Raw genomic sequence first — 23,855 nt, 5'->3', positions numbered from 1 at the left:
TACAGGGGGACTATATCTACAGGGGGGCTATATACTGGGGTGGGCTATCTATGGAGCACCATATACAGGGGTGGGCTATAGCTGCAGGGGGGGCTATATAGTATATAGCTCCCTGTAGATATAGCCCACCCCTGTAGATATAGCCCACCCTTGTAGCTATAGCCCACCCCTGTAGATATAGCCCACCCTTGTAGATATAGCCCACCCCTGTAGATATAGCCCAGCCCTGTAGATATAGCCCAGCGCTGTATATAGTATCCCACAAATAGCGTCCCCTATAGTGCTCCACAGAAAGCCCACCCCTGTATATAGCCCCCTTGTACATATAGTCCACCCCTGTATATAGTGCTCCACAGATAGCCCACCCTTGTATATAGTATATACAGGGGTGGGCTATCTGTGGAGCACTATATACAGGGGTGGACTATCTAGTGGAGCACTATATACAGGGGTGGACTATATGTACAAGGGGGGCTATATACAGGGGTGGGCTATCTGTGAAACACTATATACAGGGGTGGACTATATGTGGAGCACTATATACAGGGGTGGGCTATATCTACAGGGGGGCTACATACATGGTTGGGCTATCTGTAGAGTACTATATACAGGGGAGGGCTATATCTACAGGAGGCTATATACAGGGGTGGGCTATCTGTAGAGCACTATAGGGGGAGTTATTTGTGGGACACTATACCGGGGTGGTCTGTATGGGGGCACTATCTACAGGGGCTCTATGGCAGGCACTATCTACAGGGGGCTCTATGGCAGGCACTATCTACAGGGGGCACAGTGTGTGTGTGTGTGTGTAGGACACGGTGTATGGTTCTATTATAATTAGAGGTGCAGTGTATGGCGCTATTATATTTAAGGGCGTAGTGTGTGGTATAATGATAACTTTATATTTATTTATAGGTGCAGAAATGTTGGAAAAGTGAGAAGCTGAAGACATCTGAGCAGCAAACTGCAGAAATGGTCTGTGACCGGGAGAAGCCACCATAGAGGTCTGGACCGGATTGAGAAAAAGAACTAGAATCTGAGACGTCACCGGTGAGTCAACTTAATGTAAATGTTTATTCTGCCTCTAATCAGTAATGTAGTCACAGTATGATCTGCAGCGAGATGATGGGTGATATGATTATGATAGGATTTATTTTTGTGAAACAGCATCTCCCAGCATATCCTTAACATTGTTCGGGCCATGCTGGGAGCTGTAGTTTTACGCCGTACACACCTATACGGCAGGGGTTGCACTAACTTGAGCTGTTATTGTGCTGGTGTTGTATATATGTAGTGAGCTTGCTTCTGGGGCTGTATATATGTAGTGAGCTTGCTTCTGGGGCTGTTTATATGTAGTGAGCTTGGTTCTGGTGTTGTGTATAGAACCATATTGATTGTAAAATGTACAAATGTTTTTATGCTCGCGTTACATAAAAATAAATGACACGTCGATTGGTAGAGAAAACAAACACGGCGAGGGGGAAGGAGATGTCGGGAAAGAGGTTTGGGCGGGGGGTGCCAAACTGAATCTTTGCCCCGGCTGCTGGAGAACCTAGCTACGCCTCTGCCCTAATCCACATTGCATTCTCTACTTTTCTGTGTATAAAATGAAAGTATGAGGACGCAGTCTCGTTTTATTTCCTATAGCTGAATTATTTAATATGTATTAGCCACTGGGTTACAGACTGCGCCTTTCATTTAATAACCTTACTTCAGCATACTGCAGTAATATGTTTATAACTACAGAGGCATAGAGATACATAATTCCGCTGCATCTTCAGATATGTGGATTTCCTCATGCTTTATCATCTTTACAACGGATTCACCTTCACGGAACGGTAACAAAAAGCTGCAGTGTTGAACTAATCTAAAAACAAGTGAACACACTGACTACAAGATTCCCTCAAACAGTTTGGGAAGTCACATGCACAGATCTGCAGCCAAAACAGAACTATTAACCGCGTATCTCTATTATTCAGTGACACAGAACTCGAATAAATCTAAGAAAGGTCAGGGAAAGGTTTGTGAAGTGTGTTATTGCACGACTTCCACTCCAGCTGCGTAGATTCAGTGCTCCCACATTATGCACAACTCTAACCCCCCCTTTAACAAGAGATGATTTACTTCTGGGATGTATTCAACTGGGATACGGCGGCTACATTGACCTTTCCCTCGCTTGGAGGCGGGCAGCGACGCATGGAGAGGGGCGAGATACAAACGCCTGCGGCTGTTCCCGCTAATGAGAAGCTAATTGGTGGTGTGCGCAAGAATGAAAAGCCATGTCGCTTTATCCTGACTATGCCTCTCCCACGCCTGGCATGCATGCCAAGCTTGTCACCGGAACTAATGGATATTTAACGATAATAGGGGTCCCCGTGCACAGAACCCCATCCTGCTGGGGGAGGGGGGGGGGGTGATGGTGGTTCTCTATATCTGAGAACGGCATATTGTTAGAGCAGTCATTAGGAAAGAGCACAGTTTAGCTGCTGTCCTGGTAACGCAGGAGGGATCTGATCTTATTTCATCCACTGATCTGTAATGAATTGATACCGAAACTCAGCCCTTCCTCCTCTCTGGGTTATTATAGCGTGAGGCGAGGGGGCTACAGACAAAAGGCCGGAAGAGAGACTTAGAAAGAAATAAAGAGTTTAAAAATGAAGACTACAAAAGAGACTGCAAAGACCTAAAGAAAGCATGCCATGTTTAGCCTGGATATGAAATAGAAGTGAGGGAAACTGATAACAAAGAATAATCAGAAACTAATGGGTTACTGAAGAGGAAATGGTAGAAATGGGCGCAGTGTGGCAATATAATAAAGGAGACGGAGCATGAGTGGAAAAATATATGGATGTGCTGAGACCATGCCTCGGAAAAAGGGAGTGCAAAAGAGACGGAGGAGAGAAATTAATACTGATATATGACTGACAGAAAACACAGCATAAAGTAAAATCATGCAAATGAAGGCAGGTATATTACAATCACACATCTGACAGGACATGCAATGTTAATCTACTTTTGTCAGTTCGGATAACTTAGGGGAATATGTTCAAAATCAAAACAGGAATCTGGCAGCTTTCTAAAATCTCGGATCAGAATTTCCGTTCTCTTGTTCCATCAAATTTCATCAACTGGTTCCTGAGCCGCAAAACTCAAAAAATCTATTTTACTGAAATTAAGACTTTTTCTCCTCATGGATTCTGCCAAAATACTCGAATGGGTTTTGACAAGCAGAGAGCCTACAGAAGTAGAACATCTGTAAAACTGCATAATCTTACAGTTGGGTAACTTACTTTCTGCAAGGGACTGTGTCACCAGATGTTATTCAACCTCTGAATGTAAGCTGGGTACACAGGTTCTAAACTCAACATGCAGACATAATTTTTGGGCCAATGACTTTATCGATATACTTATCATCTATTGCAAAACTGTTGACAATAGCAATTAAAATTCTAGGAACAATACAAGGGAAGACAACCTTATCCTTTACAGTAGTTCTCAGGATACTGGGATCCTATATTTCTACCTAAGAAAATTGAAAATACATTCACAGGCAGATTCACTCTAGCATGGTATACTTTTTTCACCACTGGGAAGCAGTTCCTAAAAACGTTCCTGGGGAAGGGCTGCCACCTACTGGATTTATGTAAGTCTCAATTTTGGATAATGAAGACTGAATGAATGCTAAGTTATAAGACACAGGCCCTGGTATTATCTTTTTTTTTTGTGATAATTATTATTAATTCACTAACCTTTCTGTAATTTTATACACTCAGTGGTATTCTTATGACGGACATTTATGACATATCCATAAGATATGCTATGAATGTCTGATAGGTGGAGGGCCCATCTCTGGGATCCCCACTTTTTAGGAGAATGGAAGCCCAGCAGTAGCTGGGCATAGTTCGCTACAAAGGTGAGCAGAAGCAGGGGAGAGGCAACTGCGACTCATCTCATTATAGTTTATGGGGATTACGGCACTCTTCTGCTTCCATAACTCCCATAGTCAATAATATCATCAGAATACCTATTTAATGACAATACCTATACAGCGAATACATAAAAGCATGATTAAGAGGTTTCGTTGTTCAGACAAAACATCAGAATAGTGAAAAAACGTGTTCTCAGTAATCTTGACCACAGAATAATTGTTGGTGGCATATGAGTGGTTTAAGTATCTTAGAAACCGCTGATCTGGAATTTCTATGCTCAATAGTCTCTACACTTTACAGAGAATGATCTCTAAACCCAAGCGACCAGATGACAGTAACTCAAATAAGTATTACTAGAATGGTATATAGTAGAGCAGTGTTTCCCAAACTGGGGGGGTTGTGTGAAGACCTCTGTGGGGTCGCGAGCCACTCACTGATTTCCAGGTTTCCTCTGGACGCAGATACATTTGAATTCACAGCTGGAGCAAGGAGCTGACGGCTCTTTGCTCCAGCATTTACTATGCCGTGAGCGGCTCGGCGCCTACAGACGCGATGTAGTGAGGTTATTGCGCCTGTCTGTGCTGAGCCATATACTGCACAGACTGGAGGAGCAGAAGGATCTCCTCCACCCATTGTGGGAACGGGCATAGGTAAGTATGTATTTTATTATTTTTATTAGGCACTATTCGGGCTGTATGGAGGCAGCTATGAGGGCATTATACTGCGTGGGGGCAGCTGTGGGGCATTATACTGTGAGGTGGCAGCTATGTGGGGGCTTTATACTGTGAGGAGGGTAGCTATGGTGGCAGTTATGGGGTTATTATACTGCGTGGGGACAGCTATGGGGGTATTTTACTATGTGGGGGCAGCTATGGGGGCATTATACTATGGGGGGTACTAAGGGGTCATTAAATGTGTGGTAGCAGCTATGGGGGTATTATACTGTGTTTGGGCAGCTATAGGGACATTATTCTATGTGGGGGCAGCTATAGGGGCATTATACTGTGTGGGGCAATTATAGGGGCACTATAATGTGTGGGTGCAGCTATAGGGGCATTATACTATGGTGGGCACTAAGGGGTCATTATACTGTGTGCTAGCAGCTATGGGGGTATTATACTGTGTTTGGGCAGCTATAGAGGCATTATACGGTGTGGGGGCAGCTATTGGGGCTTTATACTGTTTAGGGGCAACAATAAAGGCATTATACGGTGTGTGGGCAACTATAGGGGCATTATATTGTGTGGGGGCAGCTATAGGGGCATTATACTGTGTTGGGGCAGCTTTGGGAGCTTTATACTATGTGGGGGCATCTAGAGGGGCATTATACTGTGTGGGGACAGCTATAGGGGCATTATAGTGTGTGGGGGCAGCTATAGGGGCATTATACTGTGTGCGAGGCACTAAGGGTTCATTATACTGTGTGGGGGCAGCTAAGGGGGCATTATACTGTGTGGGTGCAGCTTTACAGCAAAATACTGTGTAGGGAGGCACTATAGGAGCATTATACTGTATAGGGGCAGCTGTAGGGGCAGTATCCTGGGTGCGGGCAGCTATAAGTGCATTATCATGTGTGGAGGCAACTAAGGGGTCATTATACTGTGTGGGGGGCCCAATGGGTTGGGGCCCACTCAGATGTGTTTCAGCCCCTGTGCTAAACCCCTAGTTATACCTCTGATGGCCACTGATGAACAGGTCGGATCACATAACCCACCATCAGCGGCCATAGTCGGGCCTCAGCGACGCACAGCAGCAGGATACCTTGAGCCCGCCCCATCCTTCGCCAGAACAATTGTCGTTGTTTCTGATGTTGCAGGGACTTATTTTTAGAACAGGGCTAAGTACTGGAATCTAACTACGAATGATGTTGACACACGTCAGACGAAATGTGGCTAAGTACGGTAATGGGGGGTCCCAAACAAAAGTCTCGGCCAAAAGGGGGTCCCGGCCTCAGAAAGTTTGGGAACCACTGCAGTAGAACATGCGTAAATGCACATCATGTTGATCCTTGAAATGAATGGGTTACAGCAAAAGATAACACCGGATTCCATTCTTGTCCGCTAAGAATTGGGCCTGCAATGACCACAGATCCGTAACTGGCCAGCTGAAGCTTCTGACCTTGCCTGATGAACCTCAATTTATGCTACCCCATATAGATGATAGGGTCAGAATACCACATCCTACCTGAGTATCGTTGCTGACCATGTTTATCACTGTATGGCAAATGTCTACAAGTAATATGCCATGTCACAAAGTGTCACCTGGATGAAATTTGTCATGTTTGTGGACTCAATAAACATGACAATGAATTCAATGTCATCCATTGGCCTGCACAGTCAGAAGATCTTAATCCACTAAAGCCCCTCTGGGATGTGGGGTAAAGGGAGATTCCCAGCATTAAAGTCCCGTACAAATCAGCAGGAACTGTGTGATGTTATTTTGTCAACGTGAAGAAGAATTTCTAATGTTTGCAGCGCTGTGTTAAATCAATGCCACAAAGAACTCAGAGCTAGCTGCCACTACTAAGACGACAGCTGCAGGAATTCTAAATTCCCTACATAAACTCATTCTGTTATTAAATAATCAGCTGCATAGTATACAAAAAAGGCAAAAGGTAATGTAGACTTACTGTGAATGTGATTGAGGATCAGGCACACCTTTGGGGAACCTTTGCTTGTTCATTAGAGAACTGCATTATTAATAATTCTCTAACATACCTCTAATACATGAATCGCTCCATTCACAGGGCAATGCCTGCTCTTTCAGCAATGTCAGCAAAACTCAGGCATCATGTCAGCAATGACGACAGGCATTCTGTCTTCTCTACTCAAACATCCGAATTGTGCTAACAGTGCCAAGGGGAGCAGTGGTGGGGTATATGATTTCCCAGTGGCGGCTCTCCCCAATTATATGGTTCAGTCAGGATCAAATATGGGAATTGCTGATAACACATTTCCCTGATATACAAACAAAAGATCCCAAAAGGTGAAGGTAAAAATGCTAATAACATGACAGTGTTTATCCTAGATCGACAGTTATAGTATACCTGTATTTGCTGTTAATGAATGTGTACATTTTTACTTTATAGAGAATAATCCTGGTCACACGTACTTGATCCTATATTAAATACAGTGAGTTCAAACAAAGTTAAATCTATATAAAATCTAAATCTTAAATAGTTGTCCTCCTAAATGTATTATTATAGGAATATATTTAATGTGGCTATAAGAAATAAAGGTCTGGTTTAAATTCTGCCAAGTCTCCTTCCCACTTCACTGATGTTAGAGAAGCAATCATGCCTTGACCTGAACACTTGAGCATTCGGCTACAGGGACGTTGCTAGGAGCATACTGTCTGACAAGTTTAGTTGCTAGGAAGCGTATACTTAGCAACCAGTCTGATATGATTTAGTGGTTCAACAAAACCTGGATTGGTGTTCTGTTGACAACAGAGAACTAAAAGAGCAGCTTTAGAAGTAGTCACATATAGTGGAAAAAAATCTGTGAATTTTAGGGTAAAATTGGCACAGATTGTAGGGAGATATTTTTTAAATTTTTAAATCTGCCTTTTATGTTATGGCTTTGCCCCAGAATTTTTGCAGCAGATTTCCCCTTTTGCAATATATATGCGGTGCCCGTACGTACCCTTAAAATCTTCTGTAATTACATTGGTTACTCATAAACTTTCCCCACTTTCTGTTTAGAAATATATTTATACTTAAGCCAAGGAATATTTTCTGCATGCTATTCAGTGCACAGCGACAAGATGTTCTCCTCCAAAATCACTGCTACTTTGATACTTAATCTCCAAAAAATAATACTGAACTAGAGAGATATGCCATTGCGTACTGATATAATCCACTAAAATAAAAGCACCAGAACATCCTGAGACATCAAAATCAACCAAATGTTTCACGCATTTGATCAAACAAATAGTTCATCTGCCCTGTGTGTAGTCTCATGTGTATGACAAGGCAGTGGCAAGCATTCTGTATGCAAAGAGCTTCATTTTCTAAGCCGGAGCCATGCTAAGTTAATAATGACAGACTGTTGAACAGAATTTTTTGGTTTCTTGTAAATAAACAAAATGCAAACAAGGCAGTAAAGTAAGAAGAACTTGTAATTACTGCAAGGTGAAGATATCTGTAGTCATGGGAAACACAACGGGCAAAACTTGGAGAACTCCAGTAGGCGACACCCAGGGGACTGAGTAGACAGCGACGACTAGCTGATCCTGCAGGGGATACAGACATCACTAAGTGAACCAAGAAAAAGAAGCACACACTGAGAGACAGAAGGACAGTGATGGCAGAAGGTGGGAAAGAAAATCTTAGATCTAGGAAGAAGACAGAACAAATAGGAAAAATAAAATGTTGAAGACGAAAATACGGGTAAAGAAAAGGGAATAAAATATTAAACATAGGAGAAACAATGAAACATGGCAGAATCAAGTAAACAGACAAGATTGGAAAAATACAAGATAGGTGTTGACAAGGTACGATCAAATGCAACTGACCTGTGGCGTTTGGAGGGCACTTGTTGTACACAATTTCGCCCGCAGCTGCTTTCTTCCAGGTCATAGATGAGACATACTCATCTTTACACATTTCATGTAACGCTGTGAGGAAGGGAAGCACTATCATGAAATAACCAGTTATGAAGGTAACTAGAAGCTACCTGCCCAACCCAACCTTATTTCACAGATTTACCAAATCTCGAAGATGAGATCTCACAGCTTCCAGTCATGTTATGCACCTTGTGATCTGCCCAGGGATGCTAAGCAGAGTGTGATGGCCTGACCTTTCTCTAGTGACCTCAGAATACATGGATTAATGTGTAAATAGCAAGCTGTGACCTTCCCATGAAACATGAACATTCATTGCTAATTTCTTATTGTAAACCCACTAGTCTGTCAGCAAGAGCCCATAGTGGAAGCAGGCGCGCTGAGAGGATGAAAGGAGCACAAGAGAGGAATAAAGAAACAAAAGCAGAAAGAGCATGTGGCGTACAAGAAGAGAGATGCAAGACACCCGACGTAGAGAGCATAAGAGAGGTGCTGAGGTGAGGAGGTGGTGGCGAACAAAAACTTAGGTCAGGATGGGATTCAAAGCAAGACAAGGAAAAGGAAGGAGTACGGAGGAGTCTGTGTGCCACCTCAACTTGACAATTCATTCGAGACTGGAGTTATGTTTACTGGCATTTTGGAGTAAAAACACTGAAGAGAACATAAGTTAGTCTTATAAGTTAAGACTATCTATAAATTAAAAGCTATAGGAGCTATAAAGCTGTAAGATAAAACAGAAAGGTAAAACAGAATTTGTCTCAACAATGAAGGCTAGCGGAAAAGTGTTGACTATTTCATGACTTCCAAAAGGTGCGATTATAAGGATCATTAAGCGCATGCATTTTATTTTACTAGAAGACGTCCATGTTTTAGATGAAGGTTTACAAATGTAGCTATTGAGAATATAATTGAATACATTGTAAGTGGTATATTATGTACCTGGAACCTACCATCTGCTATATTATGTATCTCAAACCTACCATCTGGTGTATATTATGCCAGGCATGCACAAAGCAATTTTAAGGCCAATACAAAAGTAATTTGAGTGTTGGAACTATTACAAAACTCGAATCGATTGGTGGAAAAATGCCATCACATTGTACACTATATGGTAACTGTGAGACTAGGGCTACACACAGACTTTTTATAGTAAAACTTTCTTCTATAGAGTAATGAAAACCTAAATAAGCAATTTTTAAACGATTTCTTATTACTCTACGGAGGGGAGAAATTTGCTACTACTTTAGAATCGCTCAGACATCCCAGCATGTAGCGATTAAAAGAATAAATCTGTAGCTAATCGCTTGACTGAAATGATTGTGGAGATTTTCTAGCTACGAAATGAATTCTATGGACAGCGATTTGTTTTGCGTTTTTTTGTATTGAGCGATAAAAAGTCTTGGTATAGCCAAAGTCTGTAGCCCTAGTCTCTAGCCCTAGTCTCTAGCCCTAGTCTGCAGGGTAGACATAGTAAATAAGTTTATATAGGGGTCCTCCAAGATTCATGAGCTCAATCACTTGCTGCAACAAATATGTATAGTTTAGGCTGTTTGGAACATTTGCCAAACTTGACCTTATATCAGTGGAAACATTTCTTCATGTATGCCTGATCTTGCTATACTTGCTATATGAACTTGTTATTATAGTGTAGCTTTTTAGGGCCTATGCTTATAGAATAACCATTCCGCAAAACTACTAAAATCCCAAATCATGGTCTTTTAGTTCTATAAATCACAATTTATGCTATATTATATTGGGGATGAAAACACAATAATGAATTATATTCCAGTAGAACACAGATATACTGTTTCTGGAAATTAGAAGAAGTTAGGCAACAATAAATCAATATTTTTTTGCAAAGCTTTGAAGAAGCCTAGTTGTGGTACTACTGGTTATGGCAAAGTACCCATTTACCTATCCACAAAGATAAGAACGTGTTAAATTACCACATATTGCATAAGGCATGGGTGCATCATATATACCGTATATATCTGCAAATATTTAAGTATGTTTTGTGATCTGCCTGTTTCACATTGGAGGAGGTAAGCCCTAAGTGTGTTAAAAATGGCACCTCCAGTCAGCACACACAGGAGAATTAGTGGGTGGATACCTGGGCATTTCTTTTCATTGCACGTCCTGACCTCGTCCCCGGAGCCCTCGCACGGGTATCCTTGCAATCCTGTTCCCTGACACATCCGGTAGCGACGCTGCCAGCCACTGTCACATGTTTTGGAGCACAAGCTCCAATGATTCCACGGGCCCCATTTTCCATCCGCTAGAGAGTGTGAAGGGGCAGGAAGCAGAGGAAAGTGTAAAGAAGAGAAGGAGCACAGAAGGGTATAAAAAGAGGGGAAGGGGTAGAGGAAGGTTAAAAATGGTAAGAGGCGAGAGGTTAGAGAATGAAGCAAAATGTAAAAAGAAGATGATAGGAAAAAGAATAAAGGGCAGCATAAATTAGGAGTTAAGCAGTGAGTAAAGAGAAATAAAACAGAGTATGAGGTGCAAAGAAAAATATATAAGGAATGTGTAAAGCTGCAATATAGAGGCTATAAAGCTGTGAAATTTAAGTGACGTGTAGTGTGTGTAAGAAAAAAGCTCCTGTACCTCTAACACTAGGTAATGGCACACTGAAAAAAGGAGAGAATGAAGAAAACTAGAAAATAAAGACAGCGGATCTGAAAATAGAATTGTAAAGAACAAAAACAGTGGGTATCTGAATGGCATGTAACAAACACAAGTTTAAGAGGTGAAGAGCCAGAGGCACATAATGTGGGATGAGAGAGCAGTTAATGTTGGGTTCTATGATCAGAGAAAGATGACAGAGATAAAGATAGAAGCAAAAGCTATAAAGAGATTTCCAAAAAACTAGGCTAGATGATAAGATATGAACTACCTGCTAAGTCAACAGCGGGCATACTGGTAGTCATAACAGAATAATGTCATGGTGGGATGTGTATCTCATATTTAGTAGGGATATAGCTGAAAATGTACTGGCCCTAACTCAGCTACACTTACAATGATACGGACCTTCTCCTTCACTAGGTAATGCACTATATTCGGGAATATTATATACTAGTTTCATAATGGCAAGCAGGGCCAGATTTATTCAAGCCATTCCATAGGAAAAAGCCTTTTAAACAGCAAAACAAGTGTCAAAAAACAATAGTCTTGGTCTGTCCACCTCCCAGTCATAAAATTACCTGGGCATTCGGGGTTACTGCACTCCCTGGTGTCTGTCTGCTGCCCCCTGCACTCTCCTCCAGCTTGGCTTGTGCTGCTGCACTTTCTCGTCCTTTGTTGGGTCCCGTTGGAACATGTTACTGAGCATCTTCCCCATGGGCCCCAGTCCAGCCATATCCCTTCCACTGAAAGAGAGAGAGCAAATTTAGCAGCCTCCGACATACAGGCCAGCTGTGCCTCTTCCCCAGTGGAAATAAACGCACAAAGCTACATGCAATAAATAATATTTAGTGTGCAATTGCATCCTCTAAGTGGAACCTCATAAAAACATCCTAAGGCAAGAAATCTTCTAACCTCAGTGGGGACATCCCTTGACACGGACAGAAGGAGGAAGCAAGCCCTCAAGTGTATAAGATGAATTAATCACGGACATGTAGGTAACTAGTGATAGATGGGGTCAGGGTTCTGGAACGGTGGCTCTTAACCCTTTTTGACTGCTGCGTAAGGAATTCATTGCCCTGTAGTGCTCTTCTGATCTCAGAGTCCTCAGACAAATGATAGAATACAATGTCTGAAGAGCAGGTCACATGGCCTGTGAATGAGGCCTTTATGATAGAAATACAGATGTTATAGCAGAGGGAAACTACTGTACTTGTACCACCCGGCCGTCATCTCCACAGGCCATAAAAAAAAGGGATTATTATTTAATAATATAGTAATTTATACATAATAAAGTCATATAAGATGCTAAAAATAATAAACTAAAATACCACTCTTACGAAAAGGTAAACAAAGAATATAATATACAGGGTGGGCCATTTATATGGATACACCTAAATAAAATGGGAATGGTTGGTGATATTAACTTCCTGTTTGTGGCACATTAGTATATGGGAGGGGGGAAACTTTTCAAGCTGGGTGTTGACCATGGCGGCCATTTTGAAGTCGGCCATTTTGTATGCAACTTTCGTTTTTTCAATGGGGAGAGGGTCATGTGACACATCAAACTTATTGAGAATTTCACAAGAAAAACAATGGTGTGCTTGGTTTTAACGTTACTTTATTCTTTCATGAGTTATTTACAAGTTTCTGACCACTTATAAAATGTGTTCAAAGTGCTGCCCATTGTGTTGGATTGTCAATGCAACCCTCTTCTCCCACTCTTCACACACTGATAGCAACACCGCAGAAGAAATGCTAGCACAGGCTTCCAGTATCCGTAGTTTCAGTTGCTGCAGATCTCGTATCTTCACAGCATAGACAATTGCCTTCAGATGACCCCAAAGATAAAAGTCTAAGGGGGTCAGATCGGGAGACCTAGGGGGCCATTCAACTGGCCCACGACGACCAATCCACTTTCCAGGAAACTGTTCATCCAGGAATGCTCGGACCTGACACCCATAATGTGGTGGTGCACCATCTTGCTGGAAAAACTCAGGGAACGTGCCAGCTTCAGTGCATAAAGAGGGAAACACATAATCATGTAGCAATTTCAGATATCCCATGGTCTTGAGGTTTCCATTGATGAAGAATGGCCCCACTATCTTTGTACCCCCTATACCACACCATACCATCAATTTTTGTGTTCCAACAGTCTTGGAGGGATCTATCCAATGTGGGTTAGTGTCAGACCAATAGCGGTGGTTTTGTTTGTTAACTTCACCATTCACATAAAATGTTCTGTGTAAACTGAGGGTCCTGTTCCAATTTTTGTTTTGCCCATTCTGCAAATTCAGTGCGCCGATCTGGGTCAGCTGGAGTTTGTAAGGGTGCCATTTGTGAGTAGCTAATATCCGCCGAAGGGATGTTCGACTGATGCCACTCTCCAGTGACATGCGGCGAGTGCTACGCTGTGGGCTCTTGCTGAATGAAGCTAGGACAGCCACTGATGTTTCTTCATTAGTGACAGTTTTCATGCGTTCACATTTGGGCAAATCCAACACTGAACCAGTTTCACGAAACTTGGCAAGCAGTTTGCAAACTGTAGCATGGGAGATGGGTGGTCTCGTAGGGTGTCTTGCATTGAAATCTGCTGCAATGACACGGGCACTGCGTTCACCAGACATCAACACAATTTGTATCCGCTACTCACGTGTTAACCTCTGCGACATGTCAATGGCTGTAAACAAAGAGAAGCTTGTAAATAACTAATGTAAGAATAAAGTAACGTTAAAACCAAGCACACCATTGTTTTTCTTGTGAAATTCTCGATAAGTTTGATGTGTCACATGACCCTCTCCCCATTGAAAAAACTAAAGTTGGATACAAAATGGCCGACTTCAAAATGGCCGCCATGGTCAACACCCAGCTTGAAAAGTTTCCCCCCTCCCATATACTAATGTGCCACAAACAGGAAGTTAATATCACCAACCATTCCCATTTTATTTAGGTGTATCCATATAAATGGCCCACCCTGTATATGGAAAATATGCTTATTGTAAAAATAATAAATAAAAAAAACAAAGAAAAGTATCTACAGTATAATCACATTTCATTTTTCTCAAGCAGTTCTAGGGTTATGCGGCACATAAAGGGTTAGCCTGAAGTCTCAGCAATAGTGCCCCAAATACACTTTAGAGAGTTTTCCACCGCACATAAAGTTCAACATGATAAATGTGTTTAAGTACCTGAGGAGACAATATACAGATTAAGGTCAAACATTATTGTGCGCAGGTTTGGAAAGTCATACGGGAGCCCATAAAGAGAAATAGATTGAGGGTGAATTTCCACATAAATCAAAGAGATCCACATTATTCCACAGGAGACATCCTAGTTATGATAGTGAGAGATGAGCCAAGTTCCTGTAATTGTTACAAGATGCCTGGGCATACCGATTATTGAGAGGGGGTTCTGTGTGTGTATATATCTAATATATCTATCTATCCATCCATCCATCCATCTCATATCTATCTATCTATCTATCTATCTATCTATCTATCTATCTATCTATCTATCTATCTATCTATCTATCTGTCTGTCTATCTATCTATCTATCTATCCATCCATCCATCCATCTCATATCTATCTATCTATCTATCTATCTATCTATCTATCTATCTATCTCATATCTATCTATCTATCTATCTCATATCTATCTATCTCATATCTATCTATCTATCTATCTCATATCTATCTATCTATCTATCTATCTATCTATCTATCTATCTATCTATCTATCTATCTATCTATCCATCCATCCATCCATCCATCCATCCATCCATCCATCCATCCATCTATCTATCTATCTATCTATCTATCTATCTATCTATCTATCTATCTATCTATCTATCTATCTATCTATCTATCTATCTATCTATCTATCCATCCATCTATCTATCTATCTATCTATCTATCTATCTATCTATCTACACACTGTATTATATTACACACTATACCGTATGTTACACACTTTTTTTGCACACATTCCTTATTTTTTTATTTTCTGCTGTTTTTATTTACTTACGGGGCACTTGAATAGTAATATTTCTTTTTAGCTTTTATTAGGGGTAAATTTAACAAAAGCTACAGAAAAATTTACATGTACAAGTATTAAATGGGGTTCCCATTGTGCTTCATCCTTTTTTGATGTCATGTGTATAATTTCGGGTGATTGAGACAGGCTATCGGTACAGGTTTGGTTGGTGGTGGCGCTGTGACTTTTTAAATCTTTTTTCTTTATGGTCAAATGCACATGATGCATGTGTCGTAGTATCTATTATAAACGGAAACCAGGATACATATGTAATTAGAACAGATGTCTGCGGGACATACAAAATTTTTTTTTTGCTTTTTAATTTTCCACTGTAACTGGGGCATCCATATGAGCCCTAGTAATGAGTGAAAACTACCCATGGTTGTGACATTAGTCAAAGGTAGAGCTGGTCTAGGTCTTTCAAGGTCTCCCATGCGGAGGGCACATAGTGACCACATAATGATAATGGGATTGCCAGGTCCAATAGAGGCAGCACTCCTGCCGCTGCCTGTATTCAGTATACAGCACTCATTACTTAATCAGATTGGAGTACACTCATTGAGCAATCGTGGATTATTCCTTCATTCAAAACATGTGAAAGCAATGAAAAAGAGTTTCATACCCAAAGATGAACATTTCTTTGGTTTTATTTAAAATATTTTTTACAGTGACAATAATTTTGGCCCATATGATTTTTTAAAAATACACTGTATTCTAGATAAAACAACCTTCTTGAAGGAATGGCATCTGTTATACTATTTGTAAGTTCACACGTAGCGTAAATACAGCGTTACGTAAAATAAGTAATTTTCCGCAATGGATTTTGCTGCGAACAATCCACATCATAATACAGTAGCAGCAGAGTGGATGTAATTGAAACAAATCTCATTCACACGCTGCGTAAATGCTGAGCGGAAAAAACACTCAGAAATTGATCTGCCGTTTTTCATTTGTATTTGCGTAATCGTTGCTTTTTTGTTGTGGGTTTTCCCCATTGAATTCAATGGGGAGTTAAAACCTGCAACAAATAGCAGATGTTGCGATATTTGCGGCGACAAAAGCTACGATTCCGCCGCAAAATTCGTAACTCGGAAAAATAAAAAATCTTATACTTACCCAGAATTCTGTGCTTCTTTATCCAGACCGGCCTCCTGGGATGACGTTTCATCCCATGTGACCACTGCAGCCGATCAGGGAGGAAACGTCATGCCAGGAGGCCGGCCTGCAGAGGGATGTGTCGCCATGGCTACGTAAGTACGAAACTTTTTTTAATGTATATAATCTAAAATTATATTTTATAAACACACATATGCATATTACACGCATAGTGCGGATAGAAGGGCCAATACAGTAGGGAACTATGTGAAAAATATTTATGGCACTAAATGATATATCACTAAGTAATTCATTTCTCTCAGTTAATTCATTCTAATCTTTACTGCATGATGGTCAAATTGTGCCAATAAAAGTCTGCCTCTCTTCCAACTAGTATTTTTTAAAGTAGCTTTAAGTAGTGCACATGTCACACGACATGACGTGTGTGCTTATTTGACAGACATTAACGCATATTCTCGTTTTTTACATATTGCGTGCGCAGAAGATGGAACATTTTGGCACGGCGTGTTACTTGGCTGCACATTATTGCCACATGATCAAAGCCTTAATTGGAGCAATGATGTGAACGTCAGTACATAAATGTAATACATCAACACGGCAGCTTTAGTGTTAACTCATCGGAGAGAATGTACATTTTACTATAATGGTAATGTGCTTAAAGGGGTGAGAATAATATGCAGAGTTTATAGGGTGTGGATACAGGAGTCCCCAATGCATAGAGTGATGTGTGTACTGTAATGGTCATAATCATTCACCATTTATTTACTAATTACCCATCAATAATTATGTCAAGTTTTGCACAGTTAACAAAGAAACCTCCGAAATACGCCAGATATGCAGACAGACCGGAATTCACATTGAAAGCTGTTGAGCAAAAATTGATGAACTGAGGCTGGGAACAGCAGGTGGCTTGTTGTAGGTGCATTACATAAAGCAAGCAGACAATTAGCTGTAAGTAAAGCAAAGCATGACAAATGATACAACAGCGTCCTGTGCCCCATGTCCCAGAAATACAGGGTGATGTGGACACCACTGTTTAAGGAGGTTGAGACCACTAATGCATATGCGGCATGCCGAGGTGCGTGGATAATCTGTTTTGATGATATCAAGAGTTTAGTTCCTAGATTTCTACCATTATGTCTAGAACCTTTCTGAGCAAAATCGGTTTTATAAGCCAATGCGAAAAATTAAGAAATTTGTGTTTCCTATTACATTTTGTTTTAATTGGGTTTGAAGTCTTCTGAGAACATAATATTTAGGTGCAATCAAATTCTAATAAAAATATGTTAGAGATTTGCATAAATAGCACTACCCGAAGAGTCTGTTTGCATTAGTGGGGTCCACCAGGGTTTCCATCCTGCTTTCCGATATTTTTAAGGGCAGTCTGACCCCATTAAAGTCAATGGGGACATTTAAGATTCCCAGATTAAAAACCCCTTTAATTATCATATTCTTATTATACAGATACAGGGATTTAATTTTCTTCACTGCAGACCCACAGTTCATTGAAGCCATCGTCCATGGCCTTACCTCAGACAAACTCCTTGCAAATTATTTTTTAGGACATGCTGAATTTAAGACAGGGAGTCCCATAATCCCATTTATTAGGTGGAATGTGATTCTGGGCTCTGAAGAACTACAGGCATCCACTGAAAACTAAACTAGCAATTTCAGGCACAATAGAGAAAAGTTGGCACCCCCCTTTGTTTCCACAGTATCGAACAGGTATGTAGATGCAAATGGAGTCAGGGTTTCCTGGTCAAACAAACTTCGGGTGGTGCTCAGCATGAAAAGAGACAGTCTTGCAATATCACGTAGGTGAGAAAAATGAAAATGCGGCACTCACCCGTTTGTATTTCTTCTGAACTTTAATATAACATCTTGGCAAAGATAAAAAGCGTTACAGGGAGGACAGCATGTTGTAGGTTACAGCCTGTTTCGCGCTAGAGACAGCGCTTCTTCTGACCTCCAGATGAAGCACTGTCTCTAGCGCGAAACAGGCTGTAACCTACAACTTGCTGTGCTCCCTGTAACGCTTTTTATCTTTGTATTTCTTCTGAACTTTAATATAACATCTTGGCAAACGGGTGAGTGCTGCATCTTCATTTTTCTCACCTACATAAACTAGCAATTTCCTTGTGGTTACTCCAGCAATGTCTGAATGCAAGGACTAACACTGGGACTCCGTACACTGTCAGTTTCCTCCAGGGGCCCTGAAAACTGTGCAGAGGCTGCAGCAATAATAACACTACTTACGTAACGCACTATATATCTATATACAGTGCCCACCAAAAGTTTCGGAACACCCTCATAACTTTTGAACGGCTCGAGGTAGAGGGTTAAAATTTGGTGGGTTCTAATTGGGTCATAAAATCTACCAGTTAACGGCAAAAAAAACACCCCCACCCCCTTGGGGGCGGCGAAATCTTAAATGGCACGGGGGCCAAGTGGGGGCTCATTTGAAAGGTATTTTCAATACAAAAACGATGCTGCAAACGATTTTGAGATAGGATTTTTTTTCGCTGAGATATTTAACGCTAAAGTTATCATCTTCATTATTGGCTACCGCCAGGGTTAGCATTGCCCAAAATGTACCGCTCGGAAGTCACACGGTCGGATTTACATCTCATTGGGGTACTAGATTAATGTGAGTCCCCTTGCCTCTCACTTTTGTGTGTGTGTGTGCATACGCGCGTGTGCGTGTGTGTGTGTGTGTGCACACACACGCACGTGTGTGTGTGTACACAGCCCGAGATAAGGACCCCAGGGTTCGTCATTCCCCCCCCCGGTATTTAAGGACTCCAAACCCTCTCTGCGGTGTGTGTGTGTGTTGTCCAGCCAACCAAAGCAAGACCGAGGACATGTATTATGTGTATTAGTACAAACATAACAATAGACGTATTTTATAAGGATGATAATGATGCCTCTTCAAAATTCAACGGACTTATGTGGCGCTGATATCATTTTGTTATGCTCCACTCGAGACAGATGTATGAGGATTATCATGTACAGTGAGCAGAACATCTAAAGCTTTTTCATCATTACTAGTGTCACGAGGCGGGTCAGTGGACCCACTAGGCCGTACCGCCGTAACGGTGAGGCAGCTGGCCAAACAACAGGAAACCCCAGCAATACAATGTCCCGCACAAGGGTACCTGGGTAGTCCAGACAGTGGCCGCAGCTCTGGCACGGATGGAGAAGGGCACAGCAGGTAACGCCAGACATGGCGGATGACACAGGTTGCGCCAGACGTGGCAAGTTCCTCCGGACGTGGCAGATGATACAGGACATGGCGGATTCCTCCGGACGTGGCAGATGACACAGGACGTGGCAGATTCCTCCGTACGAGGCAGGTGACACAGGACGTGACACAACTCCGACACTAGTTGGCACAGGAACAAGAACAGCACGGGATACAGGAGCAGGAAACAAGGCACGTGTAACAACTGGAACGGGAAAAACTAAGGGACCATTTGCAAGACAGACTGGGAAAACTAACAACGCTCAGGCAAGGATCAGAAGGCCTGGGGCCTTCCTATAGATCAGGAAATCATGGAAGTTGATTGTGATGACGATTTCCTTTGTGCGCGCGCTGGCCCTCTAAGGCCGGGCACGAGCGTGCGCGCGTACCCTACGGGACACAGCAGAACAGAGCGGAAGTGAGTGCTGGCGTCTCCTAGGAAGGAGATGGGGACCAGCGCTCACGGATCCATGGCTGCGGGCGTCGGGAGGTGAGTAAACCCGACGGCCCACAGCCATGGACGCTACAGTATCCCCCCTCTTACGCCCCCTCTTCTTGGGGCCAGAGCGAGAGAGGAACTTTTTAATAAGAGCAGGAGCACTGAGGTTCTCTTCTGGCTCCCAGGACCTCTCCTCAGGACCAAACTCTCTCCAGTCCACCAAATAGAAAGTCCTTCCTCCTACCCTTTTGCAGTCCAGAATTTCCCTTACCAAGAAATACATCAGAAGGACCGCTGGGAGCAACTGTGGAACTAGAAGTCTTGCTGTAGCGGTTCAGGACCACAGGCTTCAGGAGGGACACATGGAAGGAGTTGGGGATTCTGAGGGTAGGAGGCAGCCGCAGCTTATAGGAGAGAGGGTTGATCTGTTGCAGAATCTCGAAAGGACCAAGGAACCGGGGAGCAAACTTGTATGAGGGTACCTTCAAGCGAATGTTCCAAGAGGACAGCCAGACTTTAGTATCCGGAAGATATCCGGAAGATCTCTTCTTCTTGTATCTGTTTTTCGCTTCATGCGATCGACTGCCAGCAAAATAGAGGACCGGGTCTATTGCCAGATTTGCAGGAAGTCCCCGTATGCAGAGTCAGCAGAGCGTACTTGAGATGTGGTCGACACTGGAAGAGGGACTCTAGGATGTTGACCGTATACAATGTGAAATGGAGTGGAAGTGGTGGACTCACTTGTGTGGTTGTTGTATGAGAACTCGGCACATGGAAGAAGCTGTACCCAGTTATAGTGCTGTGAAGAGATGAAGTAACGGAGATAATTCTCCAAGATCTGGTTGATACTCTCGACTTGCCCATTGGACTGGGGGTGATAAGCTGAGGAAAAGTCCAACCTCACATCCAGGAGTTTACAAAGGGCTCTCCAGAACTTCGAAGTAAACTGAACCCCCCGGTCGGACACAATGTGAAGAGGCAAGCCATGCAAGCGAAAGATGTGTAGAATGAAGAGACTCACCAGTCGAGGAGCAGAAGGTAGGCCGGACAGCCAGACTTTAGTATCCGGAAGATATCCGGAAGATCTCTTCTTCTTGTATCTGTTTTTCGCTTCATGCGATCGACTGCCAGCAAAATAGAGGACCGGGTCTATTGCCAGATTTGCAGGAAGTCCCCGTATGCAGAGTCAGCAGAGCGTACTTGAGATGTGGTCGACACTGGAAGAGGGACTCTAGGATGTTGACCGTATACAATGTGAAATGGAGTGGAAGTGGTGGACTCACTTGTGTGGTTGTTGTATGAGAACTCGGCACATGGAAGAAGCTGTACCCAGTTATAGTGCTGTGAAGAGATGAAGTAACGGAGATAATTCTCCAAGATCTGGTTGATACTCTCGACTTGCCCATTGGACTGGGGGTGATAAGCTGAGGAAAAGTCCAACCTCACATCCAGGAGTTTACAAAGGGCTCTCCAGAACTTCGAAGTAAACTGAACCCCCCGGTCGGACACAATGTGAAGAGGCAAGCCATGCAAGCGAAAGATGTGTAGAATGAAGAGACTCACCAGTCGAGGAGCAGAAGGTAGGCCGGTCAGAGGGATAAAATGTGCCATCTTAGAGAACCGGTCCACTACCACCCAGACGGTGTTGCATCCTGCTGAGGGAGGAAGGTCTGTGATAAAGTAGATAGCAATGTGCTGCCAGGGGGCATTGGGTACAGGCAGAGGTTGAAGCAGGCCAGCAGGCTTGGAGTGAGTAACTTTGTTAGAAGCACACACTGTGCAAGAACAGACACAATGTCCAGAACATCTTTAGGTAGCGTGGACCACCAGAAGTGACGGGTAATCAGGTCTCGGATTTTACGGACACCAACGTGCCCAGCCAGTTTAGAACTGTGTCCCCAGCGAAGAATTCTTCTCGTGTCTGCCAACCGAACAAAAGTCCTCCCCGGAGGGATGTCTCTAACCTGCAAAGGTTTGGCAGTGACAATGCAGGACGGCTCTATGATAGTCTGAAGGGACTCCACCGTGTCTTCCATCTCAAACAATCTGGACAGGGCATCGGCCCTAACATTCTTGTCTGCAGGACGGTAGTGGAGCACAAACTGGAAATGGGTGAAAAACAGCGACCACCTGGCTTGACGGGGATTCAGTCGTTGAGCAGACTAAAGGTAGGTAAGGTACTTGTGGTCGGTGAAGATCAGGATGGGGTGAGCAGCGCCCTCTAGAAGATGTCTCCACTCCTTCAGAGCCAATTTGATAGCTCCCGATCTCCAATAGAGTAATTGCGCTCAGCAGAAGAAAAAAGTCTAGAATAGTAGCCACATACTACTGCCTTTTCTTTGGAGCTCCTCTGGAACAGAAGTGCACCTGCACCAACAGAGGAAGCATCCACTTCCAGTGAGAACTGCCGAGATACGTCAGGATGATGGAGGATCGAAGCTGAAGTAAAGACTCTCTTGAGGCTAGTAAATGCGGACTCTGCCTCTGGAGTCCACACCTTGGCATTCACACCCTTCTTGGTAAGGGAAGAGATGGGAGCCGTCAGAGAAGAGAAGTCTGGAATAAACTGCCGGTAGAAATTGGCGAATCCCAGGAACCGCTGTATGGCCCTTAAGCCTTGAGGACGTGGCCACTCCAGGACAGCTTTCACTTTCTCAGGATCCATCTTGAGACCTTGATCCGAGATGATGTAGCCGAGGAAGGGCAGAGAACTCTTCTCAAAAACGCACTTCTCCAGCTTGGCGTATAAATGATTCTCCCTTAATCGTAGCAGAACCTGACGGACATGCCTCTGATGAGTCGTCAGGTCTGGCGAGAAATCGAGATAAACAACAACACAGACATAGAGGAGATCTCGGAAGATATCATTAACAAACTCCTGAAACACTGTGGGAGCGTTACACAGTCCGAAGGGCATCACTAGGTATTCGTAGTGCCCGTCCCGGGTGTTAAATGCCGTCTTCCATTCATCACCCCGGCGAATCCGGACTAGATTATAAGCACCCCGTAGGTCTAGCTTAGAAAATTTTTTGGCTCCTCGTATGCGATCAAAAAGCTCAGATATAAGTGGCAACGGGTATTTGTTCTTGACCGTGATCTGGTTGAGAACACGGTAATCAATGCAGGGTCAGAGGGATCCATCCTTCTTTTTAACGAAGAAGAATCCCGCCCAGGCCGGGGAGGAAGACTTTCTTATGAAACCCCTCTCCTTATTCTCCTTGATATAGGCCGACATGGATAGAGACTCTGGCAAGAGAGGATATACTCGACCACGGGAGAGAGAGGCATTAGGAACCAGTTCAATGGGGCAGTCATAAGTCCGATGTGGAGGCAGCGTCTCAGCCTCTCTTTTGCTGAAAACATCCGTATACTGAGCAAACTGGGGAGGCAGTGCCGCCAATGACTGAGGAAGAGGAGGCTGGACAGGATAGATCTGCAATAGAAAGCGACCAAGGCACTTGGAGCCCCATTGGAGAACCTCTCCAGAATTCCAGTCCAGGACCGGTGCATGTAGTCGAAGCCAAGGCAGGCCCAGCAGAACAGGATTGATGGCCTTGGGCAAAACAAGGAAAGAAGTTAGTTCAAAATGAAGGACTCTGACCTGGAGCTTTAACGGCTTGGTTTTGGAAACGATGGGATCAGGCAGAGACAGTCCATTAACTGAGGCAACAGCCAAAGACGTCTCTAGGGGAACTGTGGGCAACTGAAGATGATCCACTAGCTCTAGTCAAGATAGGCAGAAACTTGATGCATCCTCTCGCCGGGTGCTAGGGTCACAGGAATAGTCAACTTGGAACAGAATGCTTTATTAGGCACCATTCCACCTAGGGTTGTCTCTCCAACCAATCCTGGGCAATGGGGTCTCTGTCCTCTGGGGACACAGACGCACAATATGGCCTCCGAGGCCGCAATAAA

At 43.1% G+C, this 23,855-nt stretch overlaps 1 protein-coding gene across 8 annotated transcripts in view; it reads right to left on the bottom strand.

Annotated features, from left to right (window-relative positions):
* Positions 1–23,855, bottom strand: part of ADGRB2 (adhesion G protein-coupled receptor B2) — a 441,157-nt gene that overhangs the window by 75,143 nt on the left and 342,159 nt on the right. For 7 of the 8 annotated variants that reach the window (XM_075853159.1, XM_075853161.1, XM_075853162.1 and 4 more), the window contains 4 exons: positions 11,693–11,857; positions 10,603–10,767; positions 8,445–8,546; positions 8,056–8,162 (listed from right to left, as the gene is read on the bottom strand). In XM_075853159.1, the coding sequence (XP_075709274.1) occupies positions 8,056–8,162; positions 8,445–8,546; positions 10,603–10,767; positions 11,693–11,857 (539 nt within the window). The remainder of the gene's footprint in view (positions 1–8,055; positions 8,163–8,444; positions 8,547–10,602; positions 10,768–11,692; positions 11,858–23,855) is intronic. The other variant, XM_075853164.1, reaches the window with a different exon arrangement.

This window comes from Rhinoderma darwinii, chromosome 2 (assembly GCF_050947455.1).
Source record: "Rhinoderma darwinii isolate aRhiDar2 chromosome 2, aRhiDar2.hap1, whole genome shotgun sequence".
NCBI lineage: Eukaryota > Metazoa > Chordata > Amphibia > Anura > Rhinodermatidae > Rhinoderma > Rhinoderma darwinii.
The sequence above is the reverse complement of the archived record's forward strand: the minus strand, read 5'-3'. Positions and strand labels throughout refer to the sequence as shown.